General features: G+C 38.4%; 1 protein-coding gene across 1 annotated transcript in view; it reads left to right on the forward strand.

Annotated features, from left to right (window-relative positions):
* Positions 1-17,549, forward strand: part of zgc:113054 (uncharacterized protein LOC541322 homolog) — a 28,664-nt gene that overhangs the window by 4,896 nt on the left and 6,219 nt on the right. Inside the window, exons 5-9 of the mRNA XM_036571532.1 lie at positions 300-536; positions 3,839-3,910; positions 4,966-5,182; positions 7,064-7,272; positions 9,133-9,205. Of these exons, the coding sequence (XP_036427425.1) occupies positions 300-536; positions 3,839-3,910; positions 4,966-5,182; positions 7,064-7,272; positions 9,133-9,205 (808 nt within the window). The remainder of the gene's footprint in view (positions 1-299; positions 537-3,838; positions 3,911-4,965; positions 5,183-7,063; positions 7,273-9,132; positions 9,206-17,549) is intronic.

Consider the following 17,549-nt stretch of genomic DNA (forward strand, 5'->3'; position numbering starts at 1 on the left):
AATTTTTTATTTAATAATTGGTTGCCTGAATAAATAAGATAACTCAAATAAAGTGCTACATTGAAAGTAAGAGGCGACTGGATGTTTCGCACAACGAGTCATACATTACAGTTATGCTACAACATTTTGGTGCAGCTGTAGGAGCACCATTCAGATACAGTGCACTTCCTTAAGTTATTTACATCATAAAACTGCATCAGGAATCGTCCAAAATAAAAATAACAAACTGACCGATTTCTGATTGCGTGTTTGGAAAAAAGTTTCAAAAGTGAATTTTTTCTAACCTTGTACTTTTGTAGGAGTTTGCCAGTGCAGGTGAGCAGTTTGACATGGTGTTCATTGACGCAGACAAAAACAACTACCTCAGCTACTACACGTTCTTGCTGGACAACAACCTGCTCCGCATGGACGGGGTGCTGTGTGTGGATAATGCCCTGTTTAAAGGGAAAGTCTACCTGAATGACACAACAGACCAGAATGGACTGACATTGAGAGAGTTCAACCAGTTTGTTGCCAGTGACCCACGAGTAGAGCAGGTCAGTGTTCACGTATCAGAGATTTTAGTCTCTTATATAATAATAATATAGGACAACACAATAATAACCACTATTCTGGAACTACAGTGGGCACTATAACTACTACTGAGCACTCTACTCTAAAAATGCAGCTGAGTATAGAGTCTACTCTTCATTATAAGTAGTTAAAGAGTCTGTATCATGGAAAATCACGTTTTTCTCATTTTTATTGAAATAACAGTTTGATATAATATATAAACGTTGCTAAAGTTTTAAAACATACCGTTCATTTTCCAGTCTGTACAGTCCATATATAGAAACTGAACTTCAAAAACAGCCTATTTTGAATTCACTCTGTCTGTGATGACAAGATAAACCAATGCATTTACATATATCCCCTATTCAGTCTACAGCAGGTTAGCTCTGCCCATTCACACTGAAGTTATAAATAGTGATTCAGCACACTATTCAACTACTTTTTGAATGAAGCACAATGCAAATCAGCCAGTCAAAACAGAGATCATTTACATATATCATTCTACAGAACCGGTAACAAAAAACAGCCTGTTTAATTTTAAGGCATAAAAAAAAAAAGATTTGGAAATGGTTATGTGAAAATAAATTATGATTCTTTTTGGTACATAAAACCACACAGAGGTCATAAGTTGACCCCACAGAAAAAATAAAATACACAACAAGTAGAATATGGGCCCTTTAAATTCAACCTTAAATCACAATTGACTTTTTTAACTTTGTTAGTATATGTTCAGCTCACAGTTCATTATATAATTCAAAAGATTAAATGATTGTTCTTCTGTTACCTTTCATCAAAATGTAATGATTTAGCCCTGCCTCTTTTTTTTTTTTTAAATTTTTACCCCGATTTTTCTCCCCAATTTAGTCGTCTCCAATTCCACCCGCTAGTTAGGACTCCCCCAATCACACGATGCTATCAACGCTAGGAGGGTGAAGGCTAACACAGGCTTCCTCCGAGACCTGTGAAGCCAACCACAATCTTTTCGAACTGCTGCTCACGCAACGTCACTGGACAGCCGAACGCGCTCTGAGGAAAGCGCCAACCGCCAGATCTGTTACGCCAGCTAACAGACGCCTGCGCTGACTAGCATCGCGCTGAGTGATGGGGGGAGAGGGAGGGGCCATCCTACCCACGCAGAGAGAGCGAGGCCAATTGTGCTCTCTTGGACTCCCGGCTACGGATGGCTGTAGCATCACCAGGGATCGAACTCGTGATCTCCTGATGATAGGGCCAACGCTTAGACGGTTGCGCCACTGGGGGGCCCAGCGCTGCCTCTTAAACACCTTCTGATTTTTTTAATACGTCATCGTCCACCAGCAGGCGGGGAAAAATATTATATTAACCAATAATATCATGTTTCCCCTCCACCTCACACCCACCTGGGGCACGTGACTGAAGTGCCCTTGAGCAAGGCACCTAACCCCCAACTGCTCCTCGGGCGCTGTGGATAGGGCTGCCCACCGCTCCGGGCAAGTGTGCTCACTGCCCCCTAGTGTGTGTGTTCATTAGTGTGTATGTGGTGTTTCACTGCATGGATGGGTTAAATGTGGAGGTCTAATTCCGATGCGTTCAGACACAGTTGGCTAAAAAAAGGTTCTTTTCATTAATTTCATTTCATTTCATCACCCCCACCTACAGTGAGTGATCAAAATAATGGAAAAAACGCATGAAATACTCACACCTACCACACAGGTGTGGTTTATAGGTTTACCATCTGCTGATGAATTTTATCAGCTGCCCTTTGCTCCATCCATGAATGGCAAGGGACCAACATAGAGCATGAAGGGGCCGCGAAATTGTGCATCCGCAGCTGGTCAAGTAGTCAGTCATTCTGAATCTACAGTATGCACCTAATCGTTAACAACCAAACTCGACATATGGTAGGTGTTTCTAATAAAATGGCCAATCAGTATGAGTATTTCATTTGGCTTTTCCCTGACAGTGTTTCAGTCACTGAAAACACTCAGCTACATCAGTGCTCCTCCCTAAGTCTGTATTTCACGTAGAAATGTGTTACGGTACGGAAAGAAAATGCATCATGATTTCTCATTCATGTTAACTTTAAGCCACAATGAAGCCACAGAGGGAGAAGTAATCAGTTATAATACAACTACTTTTAAGCAGAGGCTAAGTTCTGTGAAGCTACTTCAGGAGGAGTGATTCATGACGAACAGTATTTAAAGCCTTAAAGAGCCAGGGACCACTGGCAGGCCTAAAGTTTTATTCCACACACAGTAAAAAATGAGAGGTTAGTTCAACTTAAAATGATATAACTAATTCCGTCTTTTCTTGAGTTGACTCAACTTGAGGACACCAGAGTTCACACAACTAAAACTTGTTGAGTCACAAATTCTCCCAACTACTGTTTCTCGGTTTGCATCTCAGTTAGACAAACAAAACTGAATGTGTTTTTTACTCATTTTCTCCACTAGCTGGCGCTCCATCTATCACATAGTCCCATCTGGCATATTTTCTTCTTGGGCTTCTGGATATGGACGGCTATGGTACTGTTGGGATTCAAACCCACAATCTCCTGATGTTGGGATGAATTATTAGACAGTTGCACCACATGAGACGATGCTGTGCTTTAAAGTTAAAACAACAAATATTTTCTCCAGTGTATTAAACATTTGTAGACACAAAATCTGAGCTGCTTTGTGTGTTCCTGAGTGGATGCAGTGGACGAAACCGTCACCCCAAGTGGAGGTTGAGAGTTTGAGCCCCAGCGATGCCTCAGCCATCCATAAGTGTGTATTCAAGAGGAAAAATGTCCAACAGGATTGTGGGATGGAAGTTGAGTATAAAAACAAGTTCATTTTATGTATCTAACTGAGATGCATAACTAAAAAATGAGGAGAACTTTTGACTCAACTAAGAAGTTGTGTGAACTCTGGTGTCCTCAAGTTGAGTCAACTCAAGAAAAGCTATGAAATCAGTTACTGTATCGTTTTGAGTTGAGCTAACCTCTCATTTTTAACAGTGCACTTCTATAACCTCAGAATAGCTAAGCCAGTTTGCATTGAAGCCCCTGTAGTTACTGAATGATAAGCCTTAGTATGTAATAAGAGGATTTTAAGTGTTAACATACATTGCATCTAACAAAGACCACATGAGGTTCACATAACTGGACCTGCCCTCTGAAGTTCAATTAACCTAATAATCTTAATAATGGGATCCTCCTGCATGTCAGATACTTTCCAGCATAAAACTAACTAAAAATAATAATATGAAGGTGAAGTTTCAGCCATCTGCAGATTATTTATTGCTTATCTTTGCTCAAAAAAAGGTCATGATTCCGCTGAGGGATGGTATCACGATTATCCGAAGAGTTCCTTACTCCCCAGAGACGAACGCACAGGTAACGCTGACCCAAAGTACTGTTCTTCTTGATTTATTTCTGTTTTGTTTGTAGTCATAGTGTTATTCAATTTTATGTGATTCATCTGTTATTTATCTAGACCAGTGGTTGGCAACCCATGTGAAAAAGAGCCATTTTGTCATTTCAACAAAAAAATCAAACCACTTTGGAAGTCACAATATTTTAATGTCCATTTGATTGAAGTAATGTTTTACTATCTTGGCTGTAAATATGTCTCAGTATGTGCTGATGTCCTGGTATAGACTAAAGATAATAGATAGATAATATAACCGAAACGCAGACTCACTTTGCTCTGCTTAAGCTTTAGCTGAGCTATAGCTGCTTTTCTCGCATCTCCGGCAGGAAACCTTTCCTCAAAAGTAGAACAGTTTCTTGTAAAATGTACCTCAACATTCGATTTTTACAAGGCTGAAGTCGCTTCTCATTCGCCAGCTTCTTGTTATAATATTACCGTTCCACCTTAAATAGCGCCAGAATGTAACTGCCGCACCATTTAAGGTGGAATGGGAAAATTCAAACAATAAGCTGGCGAATGAGAAGCGACTTCAGCCTTGTTTGTGTTTGACAGTTTCTCGTTGCAGATTAAATGTATCAGGAAACCAGCTGGAGTGAATATAAATGCAAATAAGTCCATTCATCTATAAATTATGGATGTTCATCTTAAATCTTTCTCTTTTCCATTAGCTACTAGCTAGGCGAGACTGTTATCTGTGTTGCTATGTTGACCAGCAGTCTGCACACCAACCTTCAGGGTTAAAGGGTGAATTAGCAGGTCTACATTAACTCCAGCATTTAAGACCATTTATTGTTAAACTGTGTTAGAAAGATCAGCAGAGCTTTATTTTACTGTAAAGGAGGATTATTTTATTTTTACCTAAAAATCCAATTCTGTGGAGCCACAACAGGACAGTAAAAGAGCTGCACATTGCCGACCCCTGATCTAGACTAATCATAGTAGCCTCTTTTCTAGCTCCATTAGACACGTGACACATATCACATAACACAGCCTAAAAATCCCTGCCTTTGACTGACAGAACACAGTGACCTATGATGAAGTGTTCCGAGGTGTGCAGGGAAAGACGATCCTGTCTAGGCTGCGTTTGGATGGAAAGGTGGCCTACGTGACAGGAGCAGGTCAGGGGATCGGCAGGGCCTTTGCTCACGCTCTGGGGGAGGCTGGAGCCAAAGTGGCTATCGTAGACATGGACAAAGCCAAGGCAGAGAGAGTGACCCAGGAACTCAATCTGAAAGGTCTGTGTTGCTTTCCTGCTTGTAGAGCAGGGGAATTCAGTTCTGTCCTGAAAGGTCAGGTATCTGCTCACTGCTCAAACATAGCAATCAACAGATGAAATGAATCTGGTGTGTTTAAACAATGAAACCACCAAAGTGTGCTGAAGCCTGGCTCTCCAGCACCAGAACTGAATACTCCTGATATAGAACAGTTTATGGTTTAAAAAAGAATTCCATTAATTTCTTTACATTTCTGCATCATTAAATGGTTGAGATGTAAACAGAGTCATTCAGAGTGGTTTGATGTGAAATGGTTCATTGTAGAGATTTTTTCTGTACAGTGGTGTTGATAGAAACCAGGGGTCAGAGATTTTGGGCCTTGCCATCCCTTTATGTAGCATTATGTAATGTAATGATGTTATGTAGCATCCCTTTATGTAGCACTGTAGCATTACTTAATGACGTTTCCTCACTTTCAGCACCCAATCACCTCAAATTCTTTATATTAACATTATTTATATAAATATAAATAATATACATATAATAATATATAAATATATAAATAATACAAAATCATTCGAGGAAACCTGGTCACAATTTTTACAATATACTGAGAGCAGATTTATCTTTCCAAACTCTTTAAGAAAAAGGTTAAAACCCATACACAGAATTCGATAAATACCATTATAATTATAGCGTGGAAAAAAAGGAAGGAGGTATTATTACCCTGTTTATCGTTTGGTTAAATGTTCTTGTTTGTCTGTCCTGTCCAGTTTGTCCATTGTTGATTTTTTTTTCTTCACTTCTTCTGCCTTGTCGCTCTGCTATCTCTGTCTTTCCTTTCACTCAAAGGGGTGGTGGGTTGGGTGGTCAGGGGGTTGGATGGTTGTGGTATCACATCACCTTATATCTGTGTGATTATTAATAAACGATGAGTTGTGACATTAACAGTGAAACGAAAAAGAAAAATAAATGTCTCCTTAAAAGGGGGTTGTGGTGTGGCCAAGGAATTCTGGCCCAGGGATAAAAAAAAGGGGGTCATAAAGTCTACAACACAAATATAGCCATTTTATTTACTATCCAAAGCCACCAGTGAACCTACACGTGTCTTCTGAGTTTTATATGTAAAAGTGATGATGGTACAGTAATGGACATCTGTTTTTCCTGACACCATCCTGCCTGTACTTCTTCACCCATAACCATATAAAAATATATATTTTAGGCCATACATTTTCTCAAAACTATCATAAAACAATGTATAAGACATTAGGCACTGTATTCATAACAATTTCATATAATAACTCTATGTGAGGCATTAATCCTTTCAGACATCTGGTTCCTATCACCACCACTGTGAACAATTCTGACCCAGTAAGCTCCTTTAGAACGGAACATCTGACATCAAATCACTCTGAATGACTCTGTTTACATCTTAAATATTGAATTATACAGGATTATTCATAAATCTGTGGAATTTCCTTTTTAAAATGTAGCATCAGAGTGAATATTTTGATCTTTCCAGCAGATGGAGCCCTTTTATCAGAGTACAGAATAACATCATGCTCGTGTCTCTGGTGCTCTGTCATTCACTTTATTTTAGCATTGAACATATATTTAATATTCATTCTTTTTTTTTTTTAATGTCATTCAGAAACAGAAATTTTTAAAATAAAAATGACGTCCTGTTTATTTGTATGATTTTTTTGTATTATTGCATCATATAATACATTCAAATGCATATATTCTTCCCAGGCAGGCTGAAATGTATGCATAAGTGGAATATTATATAGTTATTAAATTAATTGTATTATTATATGTTATGATATAACAAGTTCATTATAATAATTATAATTATAATTATATATTATTGTGATTACTAGTTATATCTCTTCCCAAATGCAGGGATTTCAAGTATGGCACTGGCTGCAGACATCAGCAAGCCAGAGGATGTTCAAAAGATGATTGACAGCATTATCTCTAAGTGGGGTGCGGTTCACATCGCCTGCAACAACGCAGGTATCAACATGAACTCAGCAAGCGAAGACACCAGCCTCGATGAATGGGACCAAACCTTTAATGTTAATCTCAGAGGAACATTCATGTGTTGCCAGGTATTCCTCTCATTATAATTAGACAAACGCTGCATTCATTACGACTCAGTCTAACGGGTTTTCTGAAGAACACGCAGACTCGGTTGCATAGATTATGTAAGTCGTTGCACAATGACTTCTTTTATAAATCATCGCTGGTATATAATGCTAATCACTACATCAACAACCAGATCATTAATGGATCACTGTCCTTGAGAGGAGAACAGGAAACTGAAACTAAGTCATTTTATGCCTTTAGATGATTCAGAATTGGGCTGCAAAAGGTTTAGGCACTTGAGAAAACTGTACTTAAAAAAGCTGTTTAATTGGTCAGTTATGCATTTATGCATTTGCTCATAACAACACAAAAGAAAAAATCTAATAGGCCCAAATCATGGAAAACCACTTTTGTCTTTTAATGAAAGAGCTTGATGTAGTATATAAACACTGTGAAAGTCTCAAACTGTACCTGTGTTGCTGTTTTTGTAATGTCATTGTAAAGGAACAGGTGAACTGAAGTGGTCTGGCACTTCTTTATCTTACCCTTCATGCATAAATTATTTAAAATAAATACATAAAAGATTATTTATTAATCAGAACAGCACATAAAAAATAGCATTTGTACTAAGAAGTGACAACTGTCCATGTATGTGGACACTATGCGTTAAGTAGTAGGTCACATAATGTTCACATATAAGGACAGTTAGTGTAATAAATAGTTAAACCAAGTGATTTGGGGGTTGCTACCAATTTTACCAATGAATTGACAAATTCACTATGACACTATGAATGAACGGGTTAACTCAGGGGGGTAACAGTTTGTTTGGATAGTCCACTTTAGATGCTTTGTAGATACTAAATTTACTTTCAAGTTACATCCAAATAAATATCTACTAAATTGACCATAATTGTCTTTAACTCTAAACCTGCTTTAATCCTAACACTAACCTTAACCTCAGCCCAAAACCTAAACCCAGAATCTAGTTTCAACAGATAGTTTCTTAACAATTTGAACATCTGTAGATAATCTATAGGGGACTACAGTGGACTGTCCAAATAAAGTGCATCCGAAATTTGAAACTAAACCCATGTTCTCCTAACCAGCTCACCAGACATATATATTTTTTTAAAAGTTCTGGTTAATTTTTACATATATTCTAATACCATATAGTGTTTTTTTTACAAGCAGCACACTTACAGCTGAGACAAATGCTTTCAAAAATTGCTTAAGACTTTTGCACAATACTGTATTGTTTATTAATCTCTAACACAACATTGGCACTGTGAGAATTCTGATCAAACCCAGGTGTTTCAGGTGAGCACTGTGGTGTTTTGTTGTGTTAAGGCATTCATATCATCCAAGAAACAGATATTTTCGGTCAGAATAGTGCCGGCCAATCTCTAACACAGGTTCACCGGTTCATTTTAATATATTGTGAAGCATACCGCACTCGCAATATATGGCAATATAAATGTAATATGGTGTTTTGTCCTTATTGTGCAGCCCAAATTCAAGAAAAGCTATAACTGTTTTTGGTAGAACTGAAGTCTAATCACTCCCATATATCAGCAGGAACCTTTTGGACATGTAAGAAATGGATCAGGTGTTTTGGAGCAAGGAAAAGGAAAAATGTATGCCATTAGACAATCCACAGCAAGGTGAATTACACCAAAGTGAAAGCTGATGGAGATGTCTTACAGACTTTTAAATGAGCTCAGACATGTTTTCTGACACTTTTTGCTTCTTTCTGTCTCTGTAGTTGAGGGTGCGTTCTTCTTTTCCGCCAGACGTTGCTGTGGTCTGATTAGTAAAGGTGTCAATACTGTGGCGTGCCTCTGAAAGCGCATTTGTCTCTTTTCTCCCTTAAATTACTGCCTCAGGCAGCCGGGCGTGTCATGCTGAAGCAAGGCTACGGCAAGATAATCAACACCGCCTCCATGGCCAGTTTAATAGGTGAGTGATGAATTTCTGCTGCCGTACCCACAGATATTACTCGCTCTGAATTTAATACTGTTTTCCAATGTCTAAGGGAGGGTTTAGGGAGGAAAAGAGACTTTTGTTAAGTAAGAGAAGGAAAAGTAGAGGCTTCACAGAGGATGCATTTGTGTTAGATCTCTGCAGCTGATCTGGTGACTCTGTGGTAGGGGTGGGCGATATGGTATTTATCGTTATCGCGATAAATGACATCACACTGGGCTTTTAAGCGCATCCTAGATTTCGTCTTTGCTTAAAGAACAATGACCCACTGCATATTTCATTACAGTAATTAGTCCTGCTTAACTGGATTTAGTGCAGTACAGTAGATACTAAAAATCATTGTACTCAGTTTTTAATAGAATTGTTTAAAAATGGCACTATGGGTCCTTTTTTCTGTTCCAACTCATCAAACCTCAGAAAAACTACATACAGTAATACTCATAGCATCTTATGAAAATGTCTTAAAGTGTTGTGATATTATATTGTTGCCATATCGCCCACCAAAACTCCAAAAAAAGGGTTCCATATAGTACCAAAAAAGCCTTGTAACAATAGTGGAACCCTTTTTGGTGCTATATAGAACCCCTTTTGAAAAAGGTGCTATGTAGAACCGTCTACAGCACATTCTCCATCAATCTGAAGAACACTTTCATGAGGCAAAGAACCCTTTAATTATGCAACGTTTTCATGGTTCTATTTTTCTTTACTAAAGAACCCTTGAAGAACTGTCTTTTTTAAAAGAGTGGGATTATAAACAGCCTCACCTGCAAGTCTGTTTACAACTTTCTGAACTTAGTACCAAGTACCACTTAGTACCATGTAACCAAATAAGGGAAAAGTCCTCTACCAAGGTTAACACACACAGTTGTTTGCAAAACCTTTGGAACGCCTGGCCACATTACATATTTTGTTGATTTCTGAAGTGAAAAGAAGTAAACAACTCTGCAGCAAACTAATAAAAAATTATGATTTTTTAAAAATAATATTGGGCCTCATTTCCCCAACCATTCTTAAGAAGAAATTTCTTCTTAAAACCCGCTTACACGTTTTACAAAGATTCTGACATTCACCAGTGTTTTCTTATCTGGGATTTGTTCTCAGGTAAGAACAGAATCTACACACTCAAGAGCACAAAGGTGAGAACAGTTCTGTGCTTTAATGAATCTGATGTAGACTTTTTCTTAGGACCTTTCCCAAGAACACATTTAAGGAAAAACTCAGGAACATATTTGTGAATGAGGCCCATTATTCTGCAAATGCTAATGCACAGTTTCCTCATATTTGATTCATTTAAAAATAGAAAAAATAAAATAATAATTGTGCCATATTCCAAATTCTGGACACCCTACTAAGTCAGTACTTAGTAAAACCTCATTTGGAAGATATCACAGCTTGCAGATGCTTTTTACAGCCAATTAAGAGTATTTTTATTTTTGTTTAACGAATTTTCAGCCACTCTTCCTTGCAATACGCTTCTAGTTCTGCGATATTTTTGAGGTGTCTTGCTTGTATGTTTAAGATCTACCTACAGATTTTCAATGATGTTCGACTCGGGGCACCGTGAGGGCCATTCCAACAGCTTCAACTGCCGCTGCTTTAAGTAGTTTATGGTGGATTTGGAGTTATGTTTTGCCTCACCGTCCTGCCAGCCTCGCTTTACCTTTCACAGTTCCTTGACTGACTGTCAGGTTTGTTTCCAGAATTTGTTGATATTTAGCTGAATCCATTTTACCATCTACCCATGTTTCCTTTGCCACTGAGTGCCACACAACACCAAAGTATAAAAGATCCAACCCCTTTGCTTAACAGTTGGCAAGGTGTACTTTTCATCAAATGCTGCTCCTTTTTTCTCCAGAAAAAAGTCTCTTGTGTCTGAAGAATTCTATTTTTACTTCTTCAGTCCACAGCACATATTTCCAAAATGTCTCTGGCTTTTCTGGATGTTGTTTTGCATATTTCAGACATGACTTTTGCAATGAAGTCACAGGTCAAATAATTTATGATGCTCTGAGCTGACAATTCCTATGACAATTCCTTGCCTGCCTAAACAGTCCTAACAAGTCAATTATGGCCTAACGAGTTAAGTTCTGAGACTTTACAACTGGAAGGGTGTCCAGACTTTTTAAAAAGTTAATCAAATATAAAGTAACTCCGCATTAACATCTGCAGCAAAAAGAACTACAGCTTCAATACACATAAAAGAGAGAGGTTTTGCATAAAAGAGCAGGTTTTGCATAAAAAAAAAATGATCTGACAGTTTTCTTTTCTAATCGAATGTTAAAAGCACACTTTGAAACTCTGTTGTCCCAAAAGTGATTTAAAGACCTAAAAGGTTTGAGTGCTGACGTCAGCAGTCAAATGAGATGTGTGGACTTTGGCCTTGCTCCTAAAGTAACACTGTCGTTAATATTGTCACTAATATTTACACAAATTATACTGTTTGCTTAGTTATGGTGTATTAATTTCAGTACATCAAATAATTGATGAGCAAAAAATGGAAAAACATTTAGTGAAATTTTCAGCGATCAAAACTAAGCATCTGGCCTATCAGAGTAAAGCGGGCTTATGTTAATTACACATCCACAGTCAAATGAGTGAGCTTTTTTTCTGAAGTCCCTTACAAATCAATCAGAATCAAGTTTTATTGGCCAGGTATGCTGACACATACAAGGAATTTGGTTTTGGTTACAGGAGCTCACTGTGCACAGTATCTGACAAACATTTTACAGTACTAAATAAAATAAAAATAAAAATAAAATAAAACATGCATTCCTACCACATACTTGGACCATCACTTACACACACAGCCCCACACACACACAGCCACACACAATCATACTGTAAGCCTTGCATTATGTAATGTATATGTCTTATTTTATAGGGCTGAGTGCCGCACCAATTGAAGGAGGTATAGTGGCAAAAAAAGGGATAAGTGAGGTAACAAGTCAGTGAGGTAGTACAATACTGTTTATTAAATTATAGTCAGATAATTCTGGGTAGTACAATATTTGGTCCTTAATTAGAGCTCTGTAGAAATACAACATTATTAACACATAAAACACTGAAAATAATATTAAACCCCAAAAATGTGTCATTACACCTCTATTTTTTTAGTGTTTAATATTTTAAATTATTGCAAACTGACAAACAAAACTCTTCCTTATAAAAAAAAATGTAGGTGTGCCCAAACTTTTGATAGGCCATGTTTATCTTACTATAGACTGTGCACACCTGAATTCAACCCTTAAATTTACACCACAGTTTATTCTGCTTTATTTTCACTCATGAAGCTGTCTGATTTTCTTTTACAGGGCCGTATACGAGCACTACCTTAAATTCATTGACCCTTTTACTATTTGTGCAGCTACAGAGCACCATCCTTCTTATTGCCCCTTGTAGGACCATTTTTGCATCATAATAAATATGTAGACGCTGTTAGAGAGTTACAAGGCTGTAAACTGAAACCTGTGGTTTAGCAAGCGTAAAGGGACTTCCTGACGAATCTCGCTGGTCCGGTGCCAGAGGCTCGGCCTTTAATGGCGGAAAGATGGATTCTTTTTGTGCCGCGCTGTAAAAAAAAATGAAATAAATAAATAAAAGCGCTAGTAGTTTGTGACACCGCGTAACAATTCCTCCAACAGGTCCCATGCGGTGCAACAGCGGCACTCCATCAACAGTGTAGTCAAGTAGCCAATAAACTTGTGTACCATATGGACACTAGTCCCAACTGTGGGGCAATCTGTAGAACAGGAGCATGCTGTTACACGAAGAGCAACGGAGAGAGGGAGAGAGAGAGAGAGAGGACAAAAGTGATCAATTACTCACATTACATGCAGTCCTTCAGGAATTTGCTTTATTGGCCTGGACATCTGTTATAATATTGTCATAATGTGTAATCAGATGGGGCCTGTTGTAGCCAAGTTAGGGAAGAAAATACAGCTATGAAAGTCCAATTAAAATGCACAGTGACAGCGGCTCTGTCCATCTGGTGAACCGAACACTTTTGTTTCTCTCCCCCTCTTTGTTTTCCCCCTCCTGCCAGTCTCTGGAGAGTGAAAGTATGTGACCTGGTTGCACAGTGAGACGAAGTTTATATGCCTCTTTGGCTAGAAATTCAAATAGCTTATACCTTTGCAATGCTATGCACTTGGGGTTGTGGACCAAACACCATCTGTCTTAGCCCTGGACAGAAAGATACCTGGAAATAAGGTCAGGCAAAACAAAACAGGTTCTCGTTGGCCTGCGATTAGAAGCGGATAAATAAAATGTGGTGAAATCATCCTGACCTCCAAAATCTGTGGAATTTTGCGAATGACAGAAGGAGACGAGATAGTGAGTTTGTTTTCCTGCACTTGAAAGGAGGGCTAAATTGCTGGATGGATGTTGAAAAGGGCTTAAGATGTGTCTCTTCCCCTCTTCAGAAGGGCAGGCCCGCCGCTCTTTAAGAGCATCCTCAGTGCGGATTTATTTTAGGCATTAAAGGCCGCACTTACGAAGGCTAGCGGCGTCTATCTGCAAGGATTAGTGCGTGTTGGGCTTTTCTGAGCGCCGATAAGATGGATTTGGAATTTTTGGAAACTGTATATAAGAACCGGTTCTGTGTCAGGCTGCCAGCTCATGCTATCACACCAGATATCACACCCTTTTCTCAACCTTCTTCTCATTTACTGCAGCCTTCACATCCTCAAAGGAGGGTCGCATTTCTTACTTGTTATGTCGTGGTTGGAAACATGGTTAGCTACGGTTAGAAAGTAAGCATTGACAATAAAGTTTAGAGAAATGATTATTGTCTGCAGAACTATTGCGGTAACTGTTATCATCGTGATCCAAATTCAGTTCCACATGTAAGTGTTACGGAGTTATGTTGTATCATGCATTTTCCCTGATAGCAATACCAGTGTCAGGTAATTACCATCAGCGCGGGCTTCTAATATTCCATAAAGGGCCCACATCCTACATTTTTCTAGTATTTTATTTTTTCCCCCTGAAGTCCACTTAACGTTTCTGTGTTTTATGTACCAAAATCATTTCTGCATTTTCTATAATCATTACTTCTTTTCCAACATGACTGAGTGTGTTTACATGCACTTAATAATCCAATAATTGCAGATTTTTTCAGTAATTCGTTTACGCGTTTACATGCACTTGAATAATCAGATAATGTGAAAACTCCAGGTCTAAATGAGTCAGACAGACTAATCAGATTTCTGCTTTGCAACCAGCCAATAAACTCACAGAAGAAGACGAGACGTAAATGTAACGTAAAACACAAATTTAATGCTGCAGCTTTTTTAAAACATCGCGCCAATTTACCTGAAAATATGAAACATGTATCATCATGCTTCGTCAAGCATGTAGTTGGTTTCAGTGTCGCTCCAAAAGTGTTTTGCTGCATCTCTCAGCAGCGCTACTCGCTTATTTCCGGTGCCACGGTCTGTTTCGCACATGTGCAGACTGAGAAGTCCGAAAGAAATCAGAGTAAGAGTTGCACTGAGAAATCTGATTACTGAGCTAAAATCCAGCCTCTTTATCGAACTTCTTCATCAGATTTATAGACCTTACTCCGGTCTAAAAAATCGTATGTATGCTGTTTACATGACCATTTAAATAATCAGATAACTGCAGAAATCTGATTATGATTGGATTATTGAGTGCATGTAAACACAATCATTGTCAATTTTCTATCCTCGCTATTCCTTAGAATTAAACAGCCTGTTTTAGCTACTGTGCCTTTAAGATTGATGTATGTAAATGACCTCTGTTCTGCTTTGCTGTGCTGTGTTTTACTGTCAGAGAGCAGATCTGTACCAGAGGTTCTTTGTTTCATTTGCATATTCTTCAGCTTTCTTTATCAGTCGGAAAATCTATGTTATAGTCTTTCCAAGTAGCGTTCCAAAGCGCCCAAAGTGTAGTTAATCAGTTGGTATTCTGTTTGTATAGCCTGTAAATATGTGCAATATTATCTACTGTATACATTTTTTAACCAACCGTAGATTTAAATCATTGTACAATTGCTAAAACACACTTTATAACATGAATGAGGCTAAACTGCATTCAAAAGGGGCTGTTTTGCAGTTACATTTTCCTATATGAACTGTATTGACTGGGAAGTGAATGTTACGTTTTAAAACTTTAACAATGTATTTCATAATTCATAACTCTTTAAAACCTTGTTTTATAAAAGTAGGAAAACAATATTTTTAATGATATGGACCCGTAGTAATTTATAATAATGACTGTATTCTGCACAGATGGCATGTAACACTATTAGCATCCAGTGGTTCTCCATGTTCGTTGGTTGGAAGCCAAAATATTGATAAATTGCGTTGGCCATTTTTCTGGACAAGCTCTTCCATTTTACTCTCAGAGAGCAGATCTGTACCAGAGGTTCTTTGTTTCATTTGCAGAATCTCCAGCTTTCTTTATCAGTCAGAAAATCTATGTTATGGTCTTTCCAAGTAGTGTTTCCAAAGCGCCCAAAATGTGGTCAATCAGTTGACATTCTGTTTGTATAGCCTGTAATTATGTGCAATATTATCTACTGTATACATTGTTTTAACCAACCATAGATTCCAATCATTGTACAATGCTAAATAAATACAAAACAATAAAAAAAGGTTGGCATGTAAAAGAAACCTAAAGAACAATAATTTGCACAAGATAAGCACTTATTAAATTACTGCAATGTTCAACATCGATTATTGGCTCAAGCCTGCTTGGTAGCTAGGCTGATCAATTTTGCCATCTTCCTAGCATGCCTCCTTAAAACATCCTCTACAGAGAACACACTTCTGCACATTTTAATGCACAATTACTGTTTATTTACTGAACATATTGGAAACAAAAATGAAATATAAAATCTGGCCTGTACAAAAGTTAAGGCACATTTTATATTTTATGTTTGGTTTTTTTTCCCAATATGTTAAACCTACACTATGTAGGATTTGGAGACCTCTGTGGTGGAAATGTGTAATTACATGCAATGTGCAGAAGAACATTTTGGAATGTGGGCTGTACTCCGGACCCCTTCCATGAGCGGATGAATGTGATGATTGCAAGTGTGTTGAAAGAGAATTCAAAGAGAACTCAGTAATAACTTGGTGATGGACGCATCTTCTGAGGATGTGAGTGAATTATCTACCGTTGTCATCATATCTTCATCGGTATAATGTTGATTTCGCATTTGAGACCTAAACATCGAGCCGGACCTTCTTTTTGAGCCTGTGCGTCTGATGTTAGTATGTGAAGATGTATGAAGTGGTCTGAAAAACTCCGACTTAATGCCTCTGACTTTTAAATGACTATTTCAAAGGGCTTTAAAGGGTGACTTGCAGCTGCGCACACTCACCATATTTTAGTGTGTTTCTTTTCCTCCTTTCTCCGTAATACTATTTCTTTCACAATGCAGCTTTCGACTCAGAAAATAAATAGAACTTTTTGCAAGAAAAAAATTTCAAAAAAGCCATATTTAAGTTTGTTTCCTGTAGAGGAACTTATGCTCATTTAGCAAATCAACAAATTCTTTAGAAATTTAAACTTCTGCATATGACTATACATAATGCAACCACAGATGAAGGCAAACGTCTAGGGCCTCAACAGGGACGACTATAAGTAAGTTGCATTTAGACAAATTAAGATTTCCCACCATTTACCACTTGAACTGTACTCCCCTCCACCGTGATGAAGGGTAAAGGCCAGTACAAATCGGAAACTCAGCTGTCAGAAATGGTTTCCAGAGTTTCCACTTGTAATTATGACTTGAAGGGACACTCATGTGCAACTTTTAGGTCAGGAACTCGTATTTACGATAATTCGGACAGCACATGAAGGCAGCATAAAACAAACGAGGTCCAGAGAGCGTGAGTCTGTCTCCACATGGCCTAGCCGCTGCCTGCGCACAGCTGCGCCATATTTATCATCCCGCTCCCAACCCCGGCAATTTGGCAGTGAGATCACCGGGTGACGGGGTTAACTACTAAAGTTGTATGTAACTTGGAGCCTCCCTCATGATGATTAATCGGGCGGCGGAGAGCGAGCCCCCTCTTCTCGCCATTGCATGCGGCGTTGAGCATCTGCGACGGTCAAGGCAAACAAATGGCGTGTTGCCTTTGTTCCTGAAGATGGTGCACAACTGAACGTCCAGAGTAATTAATTTTACATCGCCTCATCCGCGGGGTCCCGAAAGCTAATGAAAGTGTTTTCGAGTAGCTCCGGAGTTCAGGCCCACGCGCTGAGTTATGAGGGGGAATGAAGTAATTGGGCCCAAAATGGATCACATGTTCAAGCCCTGAATCGATTTTAATGTGTTTCACGATTAATA

The sequence above is a fragment of the Colossoma macropomum genome, unplaced genomic scaffold, assembly GCF_904425465.1.
Source record: "Colossoma macropomum unplaced genomic scaffold, Colossoma_macropomum, whole genome shotgun sequence".
NCBI classification, from domain to species: domain Eukaryota; kingdom Metazoa; phylum Chordata; class Actinopteri; order Characiformes; family Serrasalmidae; genus Colossoma; species Colossoma macropomum.